This window comes from Aspergillus heteromorphus (assembly GCF_003184545.1).
Source record: "Aspergillus heteromorphus CBS 117.55 chromosome Unknown BO70scaffold_23, whole genome shotgun sequence".
Taxonomy (NCBI): domain Eukaryota; kingdom Fungi; phylum Ascomycota; class Eurotiomycetes; order Eurotiales; family Aspergillaceae; genus Aspergillus; species Aspergillus heteromorphus.
This window is the reverse complement of record NW_020290428.1, coordinates 113693-135417: the sequence shown is the minus strand read 5'-3', so window position 1 is coordinate 135417 and position 21725 is coordinate 113693. Positions and strand designations below refer to the sequence as shown.

The window sequence follows — 21725 nt, the reverse complement described above, 5'->3', positions numbered from 1 at the left end:
CGGTGGGGGTCATGGGCGCCAGGGGTCACGGTGAGCCCGGGGGGTCCAGTGTTCCTGGCGCCCCATTGGTTCGCCGCCGGACTGTTGCAGGCCTGACCGCCCAATCACCCGCTGACAGCGCGTTGGGGCGGGCCTCGATTGGTTCCAGAAGCAAACGCAAGTGGGGTAGGGCCTGGGCAGGGCTCAGGCACTAAACCTAATCGGCTAGGTATCGGCCTCAATCGGGCAAATGGGAGCCGCCTCTCGCCCCATCGGGCTAGCGCAGGGTTTGGATGTAGGGTCTGGTGGGCTGACGCGTACTCCACATCGTTCCTAGCACAAGGTACTACTTACGACACTACTATTAGATAGTCTGAATGGAGAATGGATTCTGAATAAACACCAAGTACTTCGCGGGTAGTAGTGTTGTAGGTAATCCGCACTCAGGTGCTGGTGATCGTAGAAGAGTTGGTGATCATGGTAATGGTAGCGGTGTGCGCGGAGCAGGACTCAGGAATTCATCCCTACCCGAGATAAGTTACCGTGTGTCCACGGCTGACTCACCCGCTCATCCAACAATGCCCCGTGGATGGATCCGGCAACTCTGGTCCACCACGGGAAATACTCCTCGGTGGTAGAACCAGAATTGACCTGGAAAGACAACCAAGCGGGAAATGTTTAGAGATGGAGAGATAGATCATCGTGGACGACTTGGGAGTCAACTGCCAGAATATATATTTGCCAAGACCACGACACGTCATATCCAGGACTGATTCCCACAATATTCAATCCAAATCAAAGGCAAATGTGAAAATGACAAGATCCTATTTTCTAGGTTCTATGATCAAGAATCAGGCCACTTCTTCTAAGGCTAATACCCTATTCACCTGATCATGTAGTATTTGCTGGTCTTTTGGTATGAGACTGCCGATGGAGACTCTCTAATCGCTGGATAGGTTAAGAAACAAAGACAGTGTCTGGAAAGATTGAATCAAACGAAATCCTGCCTATCAGCAAGTCTTTTAGCTGCACAGCGAGTAAACAGGACAAGGAAAAGAACGCGCGTGGGTTGCTTACATAATATTCTGCTCACCGCGAGCAAGACTTACCCCTCTGGGCCGCCCGTGAGGCTATCCGCAACCACGTCCCCCCCAACAATCGGCTTAAGATGGACAATCCGGCAAGGCAAAAGAATGGCTCTGTCATGGACGAGTGAGTTCCCTAGGAGAGTCCATAGGTCTGATGGGGCGTTCCCTACCTCCCCAGCTTACACCGGCACTAAACAGTGAGAACGTTGTATGCATCCTCTTGCTTACTTGACCTTTACGGAAGGGATTATCCACTAGGACATACTCGGTTCCATAACCTCAAGTTGCTTTATCCTTGATCGCTTTGGATAGTTGAAGCGACCTGCGACGGCCTATCACAAGCATTGAAATGACGACGCCGTGGGCCTCCGTAGGACACACCTCCTATGACACTGCAGCAAAGAGCTCGAGATTGGCGTATATGTGATGTTATTGGCAGGACCGGCAGAGCATTGGATATGATATGGCAGGACGCCTTGTTCTACCGGTTCCGACCGTCTGCTTCTGTGTCTGGAGTCAGAACAAAGACATGGTAACCACCGAAAACAGTAGGCTTCTACCAACAACTGCCCTGTTACACCAGAAGAGGCTTTCCTTGTTTAGCCCTAATTTGAGGAGCCTTACCGGAGCTATTTAAACAGTCTGGCATCCCCAGACAGATCAACCTCCAAAAGCGGTACCAGAACCGTGCTATTACAATCCCAGATTGATCCGCCAGAATGTCAGAAGTTGGTTGTTTAAACGTAGAAGACGGGATGAGAGAATGCAATCCTCATGAAAACGCGCCATCCGAGAAGGCCACTCCAACCTTGACTGATCTCCCTATCGAGGTCCAGGCCTTAGTCCTGGGGCATTTGGATCGCCAGTCGCTGGGGTCTCAACGGTACATTCCGGGCATTTGAAACAACTATCCTCAGATCGATGGTACTCAACACGATCGAACCGGAGTTCCTGGCCCTTTTTATTCTGCATATTGAGGCCTACCATATGACATGGGATGGGACACAGAACCCAGATAAGACGGCTTCCCGGGATGAGTGGATCCGCCTTTATGTGTGGTTTATATCCACTTCGTCATGGTAGAGACCTTCCTGGCCATGAACCGCGATTCCGACCGTGGTCTAGGTCCACACACCCATGACGGAGGCCCTTTTTTCAAGGAAACGTTTGCAAGCCTATTTAGACATTGGGTGGAATTATATCAGATCCTCGGTCTGCGCAGATATATTCACAAATTACACTTCGGTGAGTATTACCCCCTGTCGGCTTGGTCATTCAACATGAAATAGTAACCCGGACTCGGATTGGAAACCTATCTATGGGACCAAGATTTGCGGTAACACCGATGAGACACTGGACGAATTAAATGAACACCCGGAGTGGAATCCCTGGGGAGCTAGCCCCTCAGGTAGTTCTCCATGATCTTTCGTCTGTCTGAAACTGACACTCACAGTTCGCACAGAGGCGTTATGGCATTTACTACCTCCAGTGGCGTGGTAACGCAATGCCCCAAACGCAGATAGCGGGTGGAAAAGCCGAGAGACTTTCGAGGCTTGCAATCTTGTGTTTAAAAGGGACATCGAGATATTATTGAAATCGGGGTGACGACCAGATGATAAAGACAAGCCCTCTCTCCCCTTCTTGCAAGATGATACCAGTCTGTCAAGAGTCTGGCGCGATATGGAACTATTGTCATTGAGCTACCGGATCAGCAGATGGGATGATCATAGAGAGCTTTGGACGCTGGGACCTTGGGAGCCTGATATGGGATCAGAAGCGGGTGGCAGACGCGATTGACATACTCGCCAGTAAGAACCCTCAGCATTCGTATCCTTGGGATCCTATTCGCAACAAAGGGTAGTTTTGGTGGAGCGCAACCTCGCCTGCCAGTCAGGCCTTTGTTCCAGTCCATGGAACGTGAGCGTTGGGTGTACCTGATTTTTCAATTTAATTCAGATGCTATATTCCAAGGCAGAGCGGCACTCCTCTTGGTATGATTATGCAGGGATTCTATACGCAGTTTGTACTGCGAGACATCTCACGATGGTACTCCGCCAGAAGCTCCCGGAAAAAGCAAGCTTGCTGGTCGCCCAGACATGGGACTGCTGCGACCCAGGAATACTCTGACGGGGCATTCCGATAAATGTATATGCCATCGTCTGAAGAGATAGCGCCACTGGCTGCTGGAATGGCAATTGCCTTGTATGCACAGGAGGTTTCCTGACCTAGTGATTGATGCATATGGCCTTTTCTGGCAAATATCGTCTGGTTCGGAAAAGTATATAAACCAGTTCACTCCCCTTAATGAAGATAGCCCTTCTCAAGTAATCCTCCGAATCTGCAAGATCCATATCACCGATATTCCTTCGTATCGACAAGATGGCGCCAGTCCATAGCAAACCCAGCCGCCTCCTTCTCCTCCCGGCTGAGCTCCTGATTGAAATCCTGGGGTGTATCGATGACCCGAAATCTCTCGTGGCCGCAATACACTCCTGCCAGAGACTACAGGATGTATTCTACGCACATAGATTGCCTATCTTGCGGTCAATCTTGTACTCCACGCTGGGCCCGGAGCTGGTCCCATACGAGGCGCTGAACCATCAGGTAATGCACCACAACTGGGGGGGGGATATTAGTGTCACCCCAACAGAAGAGGATTTCAGAGCTCGGGTTGACCTCTTCTTCCAGCCGAATTATAAATGGAAGGGATCTGCCGAGCAGACAGTTGACATGATTCGCTTCCATACGCTCCTTTTTTGGTTCAAGGAGGCCGTGTACAAAAGGTTCATGAATTGCTACGACGCTAGTTCCGACAGCGATAGCAGACAGCGCGTGCCTACGTCGAAGAATGAGAATCACCGAATCATGCGGCACCTGTATATCATCTCTTTTGTCTTGCAGACCCAGATCGCTCTGCATATCAAACACGGACAACAGAGCCCTGTGCACCATTGGACCGAAGAACTTTTGGAACGCTTTGCGCTCAACTGGGTTGAGGTTGCGCAGTGTCGACGAATGAATGCCAGCCTGTACCACACCATGGGTAAGTGCCCCCTTGCCATCTGATATCCTGTCCAAGCCCCTGACATATCGGCAGTCGACCATCTTAGGTACGGGCTAGATTTCCCACCAAACAACCCAGGCGCGCCGGGGGTTTTCACTCCATATATGGAAGCATTCTGTGCCCGCTACCGAAATGAGGAAATGGGGCCAATTACAATGGTAGGTCCCCCATCCCCTTGCGTGTTGCTCTATGCCACTCATTTTCCTGCACCCCCAGGCCCTAACCACTGTCTTAGAGCAAGGATTATGCACTCTGCCACGTGTTTACGTCGATGACGTCAGATATCCCATCGGCAATCGACAGAGACAGTACGGTAGGAGTATTCGCTCTCTGTTTAACATACATGCGAAACATCGACGACGCATTGGTCAGTATCACGGCCAACTTTGCGAATCGCCCAGGTCGTAAACGAGGTCGCTCAGGCTTTCCTCAGGGCACGACCGCGTGTCAAGATGACCCACGCATTCTCAAGCTGGACCTGAACGACCTCCCTTTTGAGATGTCTCACGTCTTATTCTGGGACAGGGACCGGCTTGAAAATGTTGCCTATGGAGTTTGGCACCAACGGTTTATGGATCCGAGCGCCTGCAATACCCTGCGGGCCTTTCTCCAGAGAGGTTACGAGGCGTAGTCGAGTGCCACCGCCATTTTGTTTTGTATCTGACTTCAATTATGTAGTCTTCTTGATTGGATGGTTTGTTACCTTTGAATAGATAAATTCGCTCACCCAGGACAAGATGCAGGGTGCTTTGGTTGGTTTCGACTCCGTGATAAATCCATAGGAAGGCTCATGACATGTGCGCTGTCTACAATCAAGAAAGAATAGTGAATACATGAGCTTTTGCAAAATCGTGAACCCATCAAGTCAGCACTCACAAGTAGGAGATAAACAGCGTAGATGCAGTCAACATAGCCCTACAGCCACCAATAAATCGAGGTAGTGAGGACAGCAGAGCCACGCCGCGCCCTCACAACCTGCCGCAGCCGCTCCACAAGCTCAACCACAAGATGTTCAGCTCGCGGATGATCATTCTGAGTCTTCATCTCCCCGTCGTAAGCATCAGTATGATCCAGACTCTGCGCGGAGAACGTACATTGATGATAAATTGCAATTCGTCAGGCCCGTCCAGGTTATCCGGTCCGAGACCATCCTGGAACTGGATGACGAGGATTATCTGCATCGACCAGGCCTGTGAGAAGCGGCTGGAAGATACTGTTCGGTGCGCCGTGCTGTATGCCCTACTGATGTGGATGTGGAGGTTGGCAAGGCCGTTGTTGATCTTCGCGTGGTTAGCCAGTTGACGGGTGGGAATGGGGGACTGGTTACTCGGACCTCAGTTCGTTGGATCCATTGTATCGTACTCTCGGTGGCTGCTCCTTCCATATTTCTTGGGACTGGTGGGTGCTTTCGGGTGGAGTAACAAAGAAGGTGTGGGTTGGGTTGGGTTGGGTGGTTGGACAAAGAGGAATCGGGATCTGTTGTGGAGGAACAATGGCATGGAAGAAAAGGGAGAAAGAGGGTCAGGTGGGAAAAAGCGGAAAGCCAGAGAAAACAAAATAAGTTAATGAAGATATAGTCCCTTGAAGGCACACCCATCAGCTGAGCACCCCAGAGAGAGTTATAGCCCATCCCATCAGTGGCTGATCAGTGACAAGCGTGAAGATATACTCGTGACACTCTTCTTTTTTCTTTAAATCCATCATTATCCGGACTTCCTTGCTTCCTGACTATATGTCTCAAGTATGAAAGAGTGTATAGACATTATCGCATCACCAGTTCACTTCATAGTAGCCCTTTCTCTATCCCCATCGAGGACTACTCTGCTGGCTCAACTCTAATACAATGAAGCCACTGGGATTGCCTGGATGCTGAATTGATAACCTCCTGGAAAAGGCTCTCATCAACGGAGCATCTCCCTTTTTTTCTCTTGAATCGACTCACTTGGCAAAGTATCCTGTGAAGCCCCTTGACATAATCAGGAAGATACCGCTTGTCTTCCAAGCTCAACATCCCGCATTGTTCTTCTTCCGGCAGCCCCACGGGATATAAAACCATCTTCGTACTCCTCACCTCCACCCCCTGTCCATCATCCTCTCAGCCCACCTCTGCTGAGATTCACTGCACAGCGTATTCTTTTCCCGAATTTTTATTCTCCACGCCACATCTTCCCATAACCCAAACCCACGAACAAGAATACCGCATTCATGCAAGGCACGACGGAAAATCAGCTACCGGTAGCAGATGATCCCTGGACCAGCACCCTGTCCTTCAGACCACGCAATGCAAATCCTGACGCTATTAATCTAAATCGCGTCCGCTATGCTCGTGCCAAGAGCGAGCATGTTGTCGATGCAGACGGTGAGACAATGTCGATCCAGTTGTCTTGCCCAGCAACCCCCGATATGGGTCACGCCTACCGTCTGGTCAAACCTGCTGGCGAGAAAGACCGTGGTGACTTCCTATCGGTTGAGGTTTCCTGCCCGGCAAATTCGGACGTTGGTATGGATGACGTCTATCCCCCCGACAGGAATGATGATGCGGAGCGCCACACTGCCATTCTTTCCGCCCAGGTATCTTGTCCGGCCTCTCCGCTTATCAAGAAGCGTAGGGCGGAGACCGATCTCGCTGAAGAGGACAGTGACATGGATGATGATGACGATGAGGACGACGAGGACGAGGACGAGGACGATGATGGTGATAGTGATGGAATGCTCGATGACGAGACCTACGCAGGAATTGAAAATGGTTTTGAAAATCTGGCAAGATAGCAGCACGGCCTAATGGCACGAGCATTCAAGAAAACCTCCAGCGATGAGGTGTATATCAGTAAGGATCCCCGTTGGATTAATCTTTCATTCATAACCTTGCTTCCACCCTCCGTCTACCCACCAGACGAACGTCTTTTCAACGCTTGGTATAATCAACCTCGGCCCGAATTCGAACTGCCCGAACTTCATAAAATCCCAGTCGGGTGGGTGAAACACAGGTGGAGCTTGGGAGGCCATGGGGTATTTCTCCGCCCCGATAATGAGACCTTATATCAATTTATCGACAGGAAGGGTGTGATTGTCATGATGGAAGATATAGTGTTCGACCCGTACTACGGCCGCGGGAATGATGACATGAAGCTGACTGGTGAGCTCGCTCGTTTAACGCTAACATGGCATCTGATTCAGGGCTATTTGAATAAGCTTGACTTCAATTGGCATTTTTTCAAGGTGGAAATGCAGATGTGGAGAGTAAAAGGGCGCCGATATGAGGTTCTTGGATTGACTGACAAAGGTTATCGTGACAATGATGTGTCCCGTGCTGCAGAGAAAGTGGCCTGGGAAGAGTCATACGGAGCTCATCGCCGTCGAAAATCCCCTTTCTTTATTGGATATACTACGGATCCGAACACAGGATTGGTTTTCGAAGTTCATATGCCCAATGATCGCGGCCGTCCCGAGGTCCCCGATAGTGTTTGGAGGATTCCTGACACTCTCAACAGAGTTAATAGGGCGATTGCGGAGAATGGAGGGACTCCTGACTCTCCGGTTTGTGAGATGGAGAGTGATGATCCGGAGTATGATAGGAGGTTCTTCAGGGGAATCAACTATGGGTTTGCAGCGGAGAAAGGTTGGGGTTGGGGTGCCTGGTATTAGAGCTTCAATTTCGCACTCTCTTGATTCCACCCAACATCTCTTCCCGTGGGGTTGGAGTTGGACTTGATGGCGAGACACTGGTTACCTGTAACTTATTGGGTTATTGGTGGATGGTTTATCTGGTTGGATAGATTGCTGTGCGTGGAAGAAGAGAGGGGGAGAGATTAATGATGAGGGTGAGGAAGAAGGAAGTCGGTAGGGAGGTAGGTGTGGCACCAGTGTAAACGCAATGCAAGGCGTGTACTAGGTAACCATATATTGGAAAATGCAGACCTGTATAAAAGGAATTTTCATACAGTAAAACCAAACAGAACTTACCTACAGATTCACTAACAGTTGCACTCATTCATGGCAGAGTCCAGTTCCAGTCTAGTGCGACTGGTCTTATTATTTACCGGGGATGAGATGAGGTATCAGCTCGACGATCAAACCATCCCGAATGTTTCATCAAGGAAATTACTTTAGAAAACACATTAATCTGAGTAGGTCTGGCTGCCTAAGCGGTAGGTAGTTACAATCTCAGCAAAGACGTGAGTAATTAAGCTCTAACTTAAGACAAACTCCAGTCGCATTCGAAAGAAGTGGTGGTGTCTTGTCCGAAGCAAAGTTCTTACTAGGTAACGTTCTTGTCTTCTTCTGTCTCCAATCACGCAACCCACGCAACCAACGCATTAATCTTCAATCTCTCATGTCCGCATAAACCATAATCAAGGGTATTCCATCACAGACCCCACTTCCACCCCATATCCCAGTTATCGAGCTCTCGAGTTGGTGGATTACACCACCGTCTCATCCTTGTGAGAAGGTCCAGCAGTCTCAGCATGACCAGTCTCGACCTTCGATTCCACGTCGACGTTGCCATGCTCCATGGCTTCGACCCGACGGGTCCTCACGTGGGTCTTCCAAGCAGGAGTGCCGAGGTACTTGTAGCCGTTGGGGTCTTCGAACATGGCCTCTGTCTCCTCGAGGGTCTTTCCGGCTGTCTCGGGGAAAATGAAGAATACGTGGAGGAACATCACTGTATTGAAGATGCCGAACATGATGTAGGTTTTCCAGCGAATGTTGGCGAATGCCGTGGGTGTGAACAGCCCCAGCGCCGTGTTGAAGGCCCAGTTTCCGGAGGTCGAGAGAGCCACGCCTTTTCCACGCAGACGAAGCGGGAATAGCTCGGGAGGATACGTCCAGCTCACAGGGCCCCATGTGGGTGCGTACGATGCGACGAACAAGAATGTGCATGCGATTAATCCCTTTGCGGGGGGGCCGTGCAGACGCATAGACTCTGCTGCGACTCCATCGATACCGCCCGGGACGACCACGCCGTGAGCAGCCATGATACCACCGTTGGCGTACATCAGGATGGCCATGAGAGCGGCGCCGATGAGTAGGGGTTTGCGTCGTCCCCATCGGTCCATCCAAATCAGAGCCGGAAGGGTCATGATTACGTTGATTATGTACTGAATGGAGGATGCGAGGAGGGTGGAGTTTCCGGTATATCCAGCCATGGAGAAGAGGTAGGTGATGTAATACACTATTCAAAATCCATTAGTAGGGATTCACCCTCGAATTGTGGAACGAAAGAACAGTTTTTGTTTTGGATGAATGGGTGAGGTTCGGATTCGTATGGAGGGCGGGAAGTCGAGATCCGGCTCGGGGGGCGAGGACTTACTCATCACGTTCATGCCAGTCAGCTGCGACCAAATCTGCATGAACAGTCCAATCAAAGTACGGTTGATCATCCTGGGTTTCAGCAGATCCAGGTAGGTGATGTGCTGGAACTGTCGCTCGAACTCGCACATGTCGCGGATATCCTGCATCTCCAGCGCAACGAAAGGATGGTTGCGATCACCCTTCGCATGGACCAACGCCAGGACATGATGGCAGTCTTCCCAACGATCCTTGCGCGCCAACCAACGAGGAGACTCGGGAAGGAGGAGCATTCCGCAAAAGAGAAAGATGGCAGGCAGCATCTGCAGGCCCCAGGGAATTCTCCAGGAGGCGGTGCTGTAGTCGGTAGACTTCTGTCCTCCAATGTACGAGCAGCCATAAGAGATGCTGGGGGGCGGTTAGCTCTAATCTCCGAGTTGGACATGCTCTGGGGGGGCTTGACTCACTAGAACATGATCAGAATACCCCAGGTGATCGCCCACTGCTGCAGACCGACGAACCGACCACGCTTCGAGGGCGGCGACAGCTCACTGATATAGACAGGGACCTGGGCAGATTCGATACCCACAGAGAGACCGTTGATTATACGACCAACGACCAGCATACCGATGTTCTGAGAAGCGCAGACGATGGTGGATCCGATCAGCCTAGACCGCACCAGGTGTCAGCATAACGTTCTGCGAATGGCTCATGGGGACGACTACATACCAAATCACACAGCCGATCATGATCGACGTCTTACGGCCAATGCGATCCGAGAGGGGACCGGAGATCAAGGCACCCAGCCAAGATCCCGCCGCCATGGCTGCCGTGATGCCACCCTGGTTGAGAGACGTGGGGCCAGAGCAGTTCTCACTGTCGGTAAAGGGGGGGCCTTCAGGGCCCTGGTTAAAATAGCACTTGTAGGCATTCTCGTTGAGCTGGGCAGACAGAGAAGAGATGTCAAAGCCAAACAGGCCACCACCGACGACGGCGACGCCTGCGATCACGTAGATGTTGCCAATCAACATTGTGGTGCCGTGGATTCACTGGCCAGGCTTGGCTTCCTGGGAGGAGGAGGAGAAAGCGAAAGCAGAATGCGGGCGAGAGGGGGAGACGGCGGAATATATACGGGTTGGTCGAGTGCGTCAGCTGCGAGTCATCCCCGGACGGGGGACGCCCCGCATTATGGGATGGTGAATGTCAATCTCAGTCTTGGGGGAATGGACCAGGACCAGGTACTACCGTTGTATGCGGCCGGACCAACCCCCGATCCCAGCCTGTGCGTCGGCGCATCTCGTGGCTGGATCCAGCGGCTGGTGATTGGAGAATGAGGTCAAGTGATGCTACGATCAACCTGGCTTTGGCCATGAGAGGGATCGGGATCCTGGTCCGAGGACGGCCTGAAACTCTCTGGGGGGACAGAAAAGTTTCGAGGCTGTTGAGTTGGACCACCCAAGCCTGTCACCTGCGCAGACGGAGCTACACTCCCGAAGAGGCAACCAGACACCCGATCCGTTGTTTTTGTTTTTTTCCCCGGATCATTCACCCCACGATTCCCGGGGAATGGACCCTCCATCCGAGAAGCCAACTTGAGAGCGCTGGAGCTCTGGGAGAGCTTATGAGGCTTGGAGGGGCGCCGGAAATGCAACCACACGCGCCCAAAGTATAAATAAATAGGCTTATGTTAGCTTGTCGCCAGAGGCGGATGGCGCTCGCAGGCGTCGTGCCAGTAGTAGACCTGACGGCCCAGTCCGACGCCCCCGCGGCCCACTAGACTTCTTTAGGCGCTGCTGTTGACCCCGCGCAAAGATGTGACAGTACCGATACCAGCATGTATGGTATCGATGTAACCACCCACCGCACTGCGCTCACTGCGCAACGGCTGCCGATTCATCTTCTACTATTTCTCCTCACTCATGATTCTTCCTTCGAGGCTGACCTTCACACACGATATCCATCACATCATGCCACTCACAATTCAATATGAAGTACGCGCCATCTCCTACTCGACTGAGCTTCCTTGCTACGGAAGCCTGCATGGTCATGCGGCTTCCAGCTAGATCAAACACCCACACACTGCTCTACTCCCTCACCTCATTTGGCAAGATGCACACAGTTGGGCGTGCTTTGAATCCTCGGGTACACGCAGAAGGCACCGCCTCGCCTCTCCTAACAGTGACCGTTCCAGTCAATTCACTAGTACACGCCATCACAGAGCTTCCCTAAACCCACGGACCAGGACTTTTGGCGGAGGATACAACAGTTTGGGAATAATCTTTTCTGGGATGTCACTCTGGCTGTTGAGGTTTCTGGGCCAGAAAAATGCAAAGTCATTGTTTGGGCTGAGGTCCAGCAAGATTCGGGAACGAAATCAAGGATGTCGATGAGACAATGTCGCTCTACCGTGCCGAGTACATACATGATACAGACAAATCTCTCTTTCCTCCTCGATGAGAATCCGGGGAAGATCTTCGGGATCACCGAGTTCTTATATACTTTGTAGATAGACTGCGGAGACAGACACAGATCGATCGCTCGGGCGACAATAACATTGGATGAGGTTGATATCCCAGCGCAGGCACCTTATAGACGGAGACCAACCCCTCTCTTCTCTCCCTAGTTGACATCCAACGGCACAACCTAACTAACGATCGAGTGCATGCGAATATCCGCTCCCAAACAACAGCCATCCATCCCCCTGATCCCAGCCCCGCGTATGTCTCATACCGGTTACATACACCATCTCAGCTCTATTACCTCCCGTTACCATACATCCGTACACCCATCTGGACAAATTGAATACGCCGCAGATTGGCATCCAATCGTCTGGGCTCTGGGCTGAACTGAGTAAATAGTATCTACTGCGGGAGTGGTATGGGTGGCGCCAGGTTAGGCCCCCTTCCCCCTTAGCTCGCCCTCTTCTTCCCAGTTGCCACTATCCTGTAATCCGTGAGGCCGCGTAGCACGAGCCCTTTGCCTCGGGCTTTCATTAGCCCGCCTAGCCCGACCCCAGACTATCGCAGGAGGTTTAATATCCGGAGTGCAGATCACAAGCTCGAGTAAGCCAATGATTGTGGGGACTCTTTGTGTGAGTGCTGACGTCGTTTATGTCTCTGTCGGGGTTCGAAGTGGTCCAGTTGTCTGGTTTTCTTTGCTTCCAACAGTGGTGGTTGAATTGTTGGTAAGCGATATATATATTTTGCATCTGTAAGAATTTGGATCAGCAAAGACTTCAGTCCTGGACTAGCCACTCCCTCAATACATCACCTTCGTAGCTCTCCGAGGAGTCAACCAAGGTGACCAGTAAACTGATTCGGAGAGTTTGTTGCCTGGAAATAATACCATAGCTTGACAGGCAGCATGTGATCCAAGTAAACAGAAAGTGGAGTTTTATGCAGGGCACTATTATGCAGGGTGCAAGCGCTGGTTCGGGAAGGCGGAGAGGGCCAGAGCGCGGTGGGGTTAAGGTTGCATTCGCTATGCGGGGTGTGACACCGGCCTTTGGCTCTGCCCGCCCTCGAATTAGGAAACAGATGCGGCAGAATCCAGCATTAGCGACGTCGACGTCATAATAGCTTCACGTGACCAGGCGGTAGGACAGAATTCTGCCAGTGATGGCCAAAAGAGGAAGGCGGGGGGTTCGCGACGGCGTTCTGCACGACGCTCAAACATCGACTTCATCACGGTGGGTGGTTGAACAGATTTAGGACAATGTCTGTCTTATCACCTGGATAATCCATGTCCACACAGAGAATACAATCATGAGCACGTTGCAAAAGCAGAAAGTGGTCTTTGAAGGGTAGGTTTCGGAGTTTTCTCACTCACTGTCTATCGCACTGACATGGTTAACTGCTAGTGTTGCCTTGAGTGTCCTCACGGTCTAATGCCCCTCATACTAATCCTTAGACTATGCCTACCGCCTGGCGAATTTAAGCGCGTTGCTATCCATCATGCCCTCTTCTAATCATGCCTCCTTTGCCGCAGGACAAGAACAAACTTCCGAAGCGAGAATGCGGGAATGAAAAGCTGGCTGAGTGATTTTGAGACCTAGCCCCATGGATCCGGTACCACAAGTTACCTGATCGCCATTCTAGATACTAGACACGCAAGATGGTATCTAGAGGCTTGGGCTCCATTCCCACAAGTCAAATAGTGCCGGTGTCTGCGCACTAACACCCCCACACGTCATTATACACCCACAATTATTGACAATATACCCAGCGACTCTGGCGGAAATCGATTGATTTCAGAGAGAAAAGGAAGCATCAACGTTCTGCGTATCCGAGAAAAACGACTGCACCCAGTCCTCCAATGTCGCATCTCCGCCCAGGGAATTCACACTGAAAAGATAATCGTGACTGCGTTGGCTTGAAGGCGAGAAATTGTCTCGGACGGAGGGCATAACATTTCGCTCGGCTACAAGTGCAATCGAGTCAGCTGAGATGAAGTTTGGTTCTCCGAAAGATAAGCTCACCTTCATGCAGACCACTGCTGCTACTATCCTCGTGTGACGAGAGGGATGCCTCAAGCCCGACGGTAAGATCACTCTCTTTGGTAAGACAACCACCCTGACTCTGACTAGTGCCTTCGACAGCCCTTGCGAGTGTGAGATTTAACACGTCTGCCGCCCTCTTTGCCTCGCAGGAACGGGAGGCTTGACGCATCCAAATGGCCCTCGTTCGACGCAACGCTGTCACGATCTCCTCGGTCCGATCGAGCATCCGCCCGCGGTGCACCAGCGAGCATAAGATCATCATCGCTGTGAGGAATTGATGGTTCATACTTGAAGTTATGCGCCAGCGCATTTCCTGAAGTTGCCCGCCAGGACAGGTCTCCTCATCGAGCACCTGCTGGATAAGCAGCATGCTCAAACACGCGTCTAGACATGTTGTATGGGAATATGCGAACGAATTGTCTGTTTGTTCTATTTCAAAAAAGCGGCGGTGTAACATGATCTGTCCCTTGTACAGCATGTGCTCAAGGAAAAGTCGCGACATGATAAGCTGTGGCGAGTCAGTCACACTAGCTGCCATTTCCTTCATTCTCAACGGCGGAGGAATGGTAGTAACCGCTTCCTGAAGAGCCCTGTCTGCCTGCATGACTTCTGCATATGTTACTGGCTTGACGGCGTCCGCAAGGTCGGCAATCTTCCCCAAAGCCAAGACCATTCGGCTGCGGGCGATGATTCCCAGTGTGGTTGTGTACTCAGTTTCCGGACGCGAAGGGGGAGTCTGAGCTGTTTCTTCGTCAAGGTCGCTATCATGCAGATTCCGTGGCTCCGCAGTGTCACATTTCCAGTCCGAGATCATGCGTGGCATGCCCATTTGGCTGGACAGAAGGACATCACTCATGACCACTGTTGCCCATAGTCGGCGCCGCATCTCGCCTTGCAAGGGAGAAAGTCCGGGAAAATGGCTTGGATCGCGATGGTAGCCCATGCGAAAAGCCATATTGACTTCCAATGAGAGCAGAAACCAGATGTGACGATCCGCATCCGGATGGTGCACCATTTCAATGTACAGGTAATGAATCACTGTCTCGAGAACGTATGGACCTGGTTTGGTGTACTCCCCTATGACAAGACATTGCACTGTCTTTTCATGGTAGAGATCAATCTGCAACGATCGGTTGGCTTCGCCCTCTGCTGGATCCGAGGCCATCACAGCGAGACACATCATGCTGAACAAAAGCCCGACCCAAGCAATTGGGACCTCCAGTGGGTTAGCCCAGAAGGCCTCGTACTTGAAAATTAGTCAATACAAATATCTCAGCAACGCCATTAATGGAGACCTACTTCTCGAAGAAAGCTCGGGCCGTGGACCGCGGCTGATAATGTATCACGACAACAAACCTTCAGTTACAATGTGACAAGATGGAACAAGGGCACATACCTGAAGCAACAAGGTCGAGGTAGTTAAAATACCGTGAGATATAGCGGTCCACCGCAGACTTGGGCGGGAGAGCCGCAATGATTTCAGTGCGCGATGTTGCCCGGGGACATCCGTACAGTACCAACGGGCGCGGGGAGGGAGGCTCCGCATTAGAATCATTACCTTTCTCATTGTGCGTATCGACCGGATCGAGCTGTTCTTCGCGATCGCAGTGAGCCTTAAGGTCGGCGATACTATCGAGAATCGCCGCCCAGTGCTCACCAGTCACATACCGAAGTTCTGACCCAGAGATGTGCATGCTTCCGCATTCTGACTGCCCATCCGCCACACTGCCGGGCTCCTGCCGTACATTATTATCACTAGATTCAGGCGTGGGCAGATGGGTCGTTTTTTGATTGGCGTCCGGCATGAGAGACTTAACTAGACGCTCCAATTGGACTACACGATCGTGGACTCCAGGCGTTCCGTCTCGTGACGGCTTTGTCCTTACATACACGCACGGCTGGCCACGCGACGCGCAGTTGGAACACGGCTGTAGGCGATCACACCGAGTCCTGCGTTGTCGACACGTGTTGCAGGAGAACTGTGGCTTGTCCCGCCGTCGACGGGGCTTGGTGGCAGCCATTTCGGAGAGAGCTGTTGGCTCGTGCTGCATCGACATGTCTGATGCGATGGAGCAGGGTGGATGCTTCTGGAGGTTTAAGTAGAGAGGTTTATTCGCTCGCACGGTCTGGACCGGAGAGGACTTTAGGGGAGAAAGGCCGCCCTGCGAGAAGGAGTGATGGGGGCTGCCGTGCCTGACTCCCTCGTACTAAATGTTCAAGCTAGTACTTTCCGGGATTTTGTGGGTAGAGCCTAATATAAAATCGTCCTAGTCCAGCGGGAGACTCGGCTTCCCGATCAACCCGCCGTATATACGGCCGCCAAGAGCATGTGGTTCGCATATACGACGGATGTGGTGGTTAATCACTCGAAAGCTTGGAGCTCAGAGATTACCATGTCATCATCGATTTGTCACCTGGTAATTTCTTGTCACCCTTGTCGCTACTTTGTTCTCTTGAAGCTTCGAGACATAAAATCTTGATATTCAACTGATAAACAATTTTCTGACTGGTGAGTTGACTGGAAACTTCCATCTTAAAGGCGTGATCTAGGGATATTCTGTTTCAGTGAAGCTTCCAGGCACAGCCATAGCCGTCAGCACTCACGCTGGAGTCTTTCCACTCAACGCCACCCAGCACCAAAAATTGCCTGCCCATCCTCCACCTCGTGACCTTGTTGACTGTTGTGACTGTAGGGGTTTGAGACACCCCGGACATGACCATTGTTGATATAGCCAATGTCGAAAAACAGGCACTGGGCTTTACCTTCTACCTCTGGTCTACTTGCGGGAACAGCGAACTGGAACCACACCCAGCAGAACCCTGGTGCCAGCGCCGATCCTCTTCCGATCCCCCGGTCCATACACCGGCAGCTTCGTCGGAATGTACCAGTGGAACCCCTGGCTCCTTGCGATCCTGTGGGGACCGGGACCTTGGTACTTGGTGTCTATCAGAACCCAGTCAAAGGTCGGGTACCGCTGGAGCTCAAGACGGCCCGGCTGCGGGTCATGACGGGAAATCCTGATCTGCAATGCAAGCTGACTGTCTGACTGTATTGAGGTGCGTTTCAGTGTGCGTGTCAGGATCTTCCCCTCAAGCGTGGGTGGCCGCTTACTACGAGACGCACCAGATCGTGCTTTGGGTCGGTTGCTCTTCTATTCCCTGCCCTTACACCTTGAGTCACTCGGTCATATTACTGTCACCTCACAGTTCACCTTATCAGAACCCTCCTTAGCTCTATATTGTCTGTTTACTTCTTCCCGCTAATGGCGTGGTCCCAGTATCACTGTGAATCTCAAGAATCTACCCTCTCACCGCGAGTTCGCTATATTAGGTTGAAGCACTCGGATATGCCTTGTCTGTCTAGTACTTTGAGGACCTATATATCTCAGCGTCAACTCCAGGCCGGTTTACAAGTACAGGGCGTAGCGTTATTCTAGGATTCTAGGTATGATCTTCTTCATGACACCGTGATTTTCGGATCCTAGATTAGCTGTTTTGTAAACGAAGCTCAGGACGATAGATACTCGCAAAGGAAGCTGGCAATGAATCCAGGGGAAAGCTGATCCCTGAGACCGGGTTTTAGAATCTCTGATGATAATCATTGAATATGCACGCAGTGAAAACCATCATCCAAAAGACACAGTCCAGAATCAACCTCACAAGTGCCGTAACACAGTACCCCATCCCTGCTGAAAGAATACAGGCGTGAATTTGTGTAACCGTACTGTACTTCAACACGCAAAACACACGGGGATCCCGGGATCGCGCCGAGCCACCAACCAGGCCCGCCATCTCTCTTCCTCCACTTTGGAACTTCCTCACCTCCCACCAACCAAACCATCAAATGCAGATCAAGAATAAGTCTCTCATTTCATCAAATTCGCTTCAAACAAAATACACAGAATGTCAAGTGGCGCCAGGCCTCAAGATGCACAAAATACCTGGTATCAACGTATCATCATATCAGAGAACTCCACGCGATGCAATCCACATCCACTACGAGGAAGAAGAAGAAGACGTGGAGTTGCTGGTCCGGTTAGACGCCGCGTCATACAGACCCTTGATATCCTTCTTCCACTGGTCCTCATCAACTCGCTTGAGTCGCCGATCATAGGTCATCAGCCCGTTGATCTCGCCCTCCACGTCCACGGTCTGGGTCCAGACTGCCACGCTGCATGCGTACAGACTGACCTGGCCCTGCAGCTCCGTGAGCAGGAGGTGGCTGCGATGGTTCCAGGCGTCTAGATCCGTGTCGATCTCGTAGGTTTGGTTGATGCTGTTGATCGCGTCTTGGTTGTTCCAGAGACTGTGTTGTGTGGCTGATTAGAATCTTGTTCCTTTTCGAAGGTTAAGATATCGATGGTATTGTAAGAGAACTTACTGCTCGATTGAGACGTTGTTGCCCAGGCCCCCGAATTCGCCCTGGATGCCGATTCGCTTTGGGTCGTATGGGGATGAGTCGATTGAGTAGAAGGGCGTGCCGCATTGGGGGTTCGCATAGTGGTGGTTGTCCTGAGGGGTGTTAGTTGGTCATTTGGATTATCAAGAGTCAGAGTCGGAGTCGGAGATCTGGCTTACGCTGAAGTCACCAGCTCCGTGGTCGTGCCAGCCGGAGGTCGCATCAACCAGGCGGGTGGGATCAAGCTGCTGCACGCGCGACGTCAAGTCGAACTCCGGGTAGTAGCTGGTTATCTGGCCCCAGCCCTCGTTGTAGATGACCCAGGTAAAGATGCTGGTATAGCTCTTGAGCTGGTTGACCAGGAGGTCAAGTTGACGCGAGAATTCCTGCTGCTGCCCGTCATCGGGCAGGATGTTCTCCAGCGGCCGAAGGGAGGGCATGTCCTGGATGACCAGAAGACCCATTTCGTCACATGCCCGGTACCACAGTGCGGGCTCGACTTTGATCTGTCACGGCGTTAGATGGATTCGCGGTTGGGGGTTGGCTTACTTACGTGCTTGCGGACCATGTTGAAGCCAAGGTCCTTGAGGAACTGCAGATCATAAACCATCGCTTCGCGGCTTGGAGGCGTGTACAGTCCATCCGGCCAGTAGCCTTGGTCGAGCGTTCCGAAGATGAACATGAATTCTCCGTTCAGGAGAGGTCGAACCACGCCATCCACCGTGCCCTTTGAGACAGTGCGGAATCCGGTGTAGCTCTGGAAGGTATCGTCTCCCATGGTGACTGTCACGTTGTACAGGGTGGGGGAGTTCGGAGACCACAGCTTGGGATCGGAGACATTGAACTGGAAGGGCTGGTCTGAGACGCCGCTGCCAGAGCCAACTACCTTGCTGCCGTCAATCACAGTAATGTTGACTTCCGTCCCGTTTCCGTACACGCTGTGAACAGTGACATTGACTGGAAAATTATAAGCTACAGAAGTATCGCATGAGCGGTTATTACTGACCTTGGCCGTGCATGTCAGCGGTGAGATCTAGCTGCGTGACATAGTTTGCCGGCACGGGCTCGAGCCACACACTCTGCCAGATTCCACTGCAGGGAGTGTAGAAGATATGCGACGGGACCAGGCGCTGCTTGCCGATGGGAATGACATAACCGTTGAGATCTGTGGGATCATGCACAAAGATAAGACTGCAACTGTCAGCTGAGTCCATGGCACATTGTACCTGGGTTGACTACTCACAGTTCGTTGGATCCGGAGGTGTCGAGATATGGCGAAATGTCAACAGAGAATTCGAAATAGCCGCCACGGTGAAACGATGCGTTTTTGCCGTTGACGAAGACAGTGGCTTCGTAGTCCACGGCTCCGAAATTAAGCACCACGTCCTGTCCAGACCAGTTCCCGGGAACGGTGAAGTTGGTCCGGAACCAGGAATAATACGCGTCGGTTGCTTGGATACCTGGGCGATATCAGAATAACTGAATACTTGATCGAGCGAAGAAAACCTACCCGAGAGGCCACTTTCAAGGCAAGATGGGATCAGTACCTCCTGCGCGAGGTCTTGCCCGAATGGCGGACTGTACACATCATTCAGGCTGGAAGCGCTCTGGTACTGCCAGACACCGTTTAGAGTCTGCCACTCGTCACGCTGCAAACGAGGACGAGGGTATTCAGGCCATGGGTTTGTTCCCACATCTGCTGTCCAATTGGTATCCAATGGCGACTGCTTTTGAGCATACTCTGCTGTCGTTCTAGCGGCAAGTTGCTGAGGTGTCCCGATAGTTCTCGCCGATGAGGCGGTTAGGAAAAGGGTCAGATAAGTTAAGCCCCAATACATGTTGGCAATGAATACAGGATTTTTGAGTTAGAGGACGACTGAACAGGACGAAGAGTGCGTGGACCGAATATTTATATTTTACACCTCGCCACGGCACTCCGGGCAATGACAGAAATGGACTTAGAACCGAAGCAGCATAGGACTGAAATGCCGGGGCCGCATTTATTGTCTCCCCCGCATGGCCATGGCTCGTTGGCCCACCATGGCCGACACAAGGGCCATGGCAGCCCCACTGCGATGGTGAGTCGGCTGCAGTTTCGGTCAAACGCATGGGACGTTTCTCCTCCGCAGGATTTGCTTGGCTGATACAGTGACAGGACGCGAGAACAGCTAAACGGGGAGGGGAAAAAAATAGCTCTACAGGCTCCACGGCTTGCCACTTGCCAAAATTGATCCTCGCCGATCTACATATCCACGTTTTATGGGTTTATCCACAGCTGGAATAAGGCACCGTTGGTGTCTCGTGGTTCCTCCGGGACGTCCCAGAGAGACAGCAGATCCTGCGTGGGATAAGGTGAGCCCCTGGTACCTGCCCGCCCAATCACAGCAAAGCCCTGAGAGCATCCACTGGAACCGACGGGGAAGTAAAGGATTGGATCAGACGAACAGCGAATGAAAAGAATTTCGCTCGAGCAGATCCAAGATTCGGGGTCGATTCGAACTCTAATTTGCCATCCCCTTTTTGCGCCCTGAACACTGACCCGGGGTTCCTGATTCTTCTTCGGGAGTAAATCCCAAGCACGGAGGCATGATTGCCGAATCCGGTTGCTCGTCACCGAGCATGAGACATTGACCGTCACTGCAGTGCAGTGCATTATTCTCTCACAATGAGAACCATTGTCAGGCCCGCATATCCCTCTTTCATGCGGCCTCAAGGATTGGCTCGGCGTGTGGCTCACCGACAAATCAAGGATGGGAGAGTATGCAGGATTGCATCAGCCGAGCGATCGGTATTCCATCTCCGCGCTTATCCCGTATACCCATTTGACGGGCCTTGCGCTGCTGTCAGCCCTGCCAAGCTATTTAATATGGCCTCTGTCTGTGGCTGCGTCTCCAGCGCATCCGTGGATATGGCGTGTATATCATATCGCCGTCTTGGGCTGACATTTGTCAGAGTGACCTACCGCGGAAATATTATCTGACATGCGAAGGAATGTCCCAGGCTCATTTTGTGTCTCTGTCATGTCCACATTTGCACTATGGACTGCACGTCGGATCATTTGTCTATCGACCACTGGTTCGAAGCAGATCGGATCGCTCGGATCTTAGCACCGGCTTCATTCGCCGCAGTGATAAGGCTGGGGGTCGCGTCGAGGGGTGAATTTCTCCGGACTGTTCTCCAGACTGCAAGGTCGATGCAGCGGAATGGCTGTTTTATCTGCCATGCCACCCCCGCTCATGTCGGGAGTGAAGCATTCTAGGGCTTGGGCCCTCGAGCTGTTGACCACATGGCCCGATCGCACTCTTGGTATCTGCGCCAATCATCCGACAACTCCTCATTGGGCGTGGCAAATTCATCGCAACATGATCTGAGCACACTCGAGTCACATACTTGTTCGCCATGCTAGAG

At 51.9% G+C, this 21725-nt stretch overlaps 5 protein-coding genes across 5 annotated transcripts; 2 read left to right on the top strand and 3 right to left on the bottom strand.

Annotated features, from left to right (window-relative positions):
- Positions 1-3446: 3446 nt before the first annotated feature.
- On the top strand, positions 3447-4762 carry BO70DRAFT_398644 (uncharacterized protein; the record flags this gene model as incomplete). The annotated part of the gene is made up of 3 exons (XM_025546798.1): positions 3447-4110; positions 4165-4289; positions 4367-4762. 3 exons carry the CDS (start codon positions 3447-3449, stop codon positions 4760-4762), a joined length of 1185 nt encoding a protein of 394 aa, XP_025396961.1.
- A 1574-nt stretch (positions 4763-6336) lies between these two features.
- BO70DRAFT_398642 (uncharacterized protein) lies at positions 6337-7776 on the top strand (the record flags this gene model as incomplete). Its single annotated transcript, XM_025546797.1, has 2 exons — positions 6337-6877; positions 6923-7776. The coding sequence occupies 2 exons, from the start codon at positions 6337-6339 to the stop codon at positions 7774-7776; spliced, it is 1395 nt and encodes a 464-aa protein (XP_025396960.1).
- A 460-nt stretch (positions 7777-8236) lies between these two features.
- Positions 8237-10649, bottom strand: BO70DRAFT_364291 (sugar porter family MFS transporter). Its single transcript, XM_025543771.1, has 4 exons — positions 10150-10649; positions 9888-10088; positions 9443-9828; positions 8237-9304 (listed from the first exon to the last, which is right to left on the bottom strand). The coding sequence occupies exons 1-4, from the start codon at positions 10449-10451 to the stop codon at positions 8553-8555; spliced, it is 1641 nt and encodes a 546-aa protein (XP_025396959.1). The 5' UTR covers positions 10452-10649; the 3' UTR covers positions 8237-8552.
- Positions 10650-13669: 3020 nt separating this feature from the next.
- On the bottom strand, positions 13670-15939 carry BO70DRAFT_372948 (putative transcription factor; the record flags this gene model as incomplete). Its single annotated transcript, XM_025544886.1, has 4 exons — positions 13670-13839; positions 13988-15164; positions 15218-15249; positions 15315-15939. 4 exons carry the CDS (start codon positions 15937-15939, stop codon positions 13670-13672), a joined length of 2004 nt encoding a protein of 667 aa, XP_025396958.1.
- Positions 15940-17875: 1936 nt separating this feature from the next.
- Positions 17876-20155, bottom strand: BO70DRAFT_319453 (putative hydrolase; the record flags this gene model as incomplete). Its single annotated transcript, XM_025540441.1, has 7 exons — positions 17876-18224; positions 18300-18430; positions 18497-18823; positions 18871-19274; positions 19324-19508; positions 19561-19777; positions 19828-20155. The coding sequence occupies 7 exons, from the start codon at positions 20153-20155 to the stop codon at positions 17915-17917; spliced, it is 1902 nt and encodes a 633-aa protein (XP_025396957.1). The 3' UTR covers positions 17876-17914.
- Between the last annotated feature and the right edge of the window lie 1570 nt (positions 20156-21725).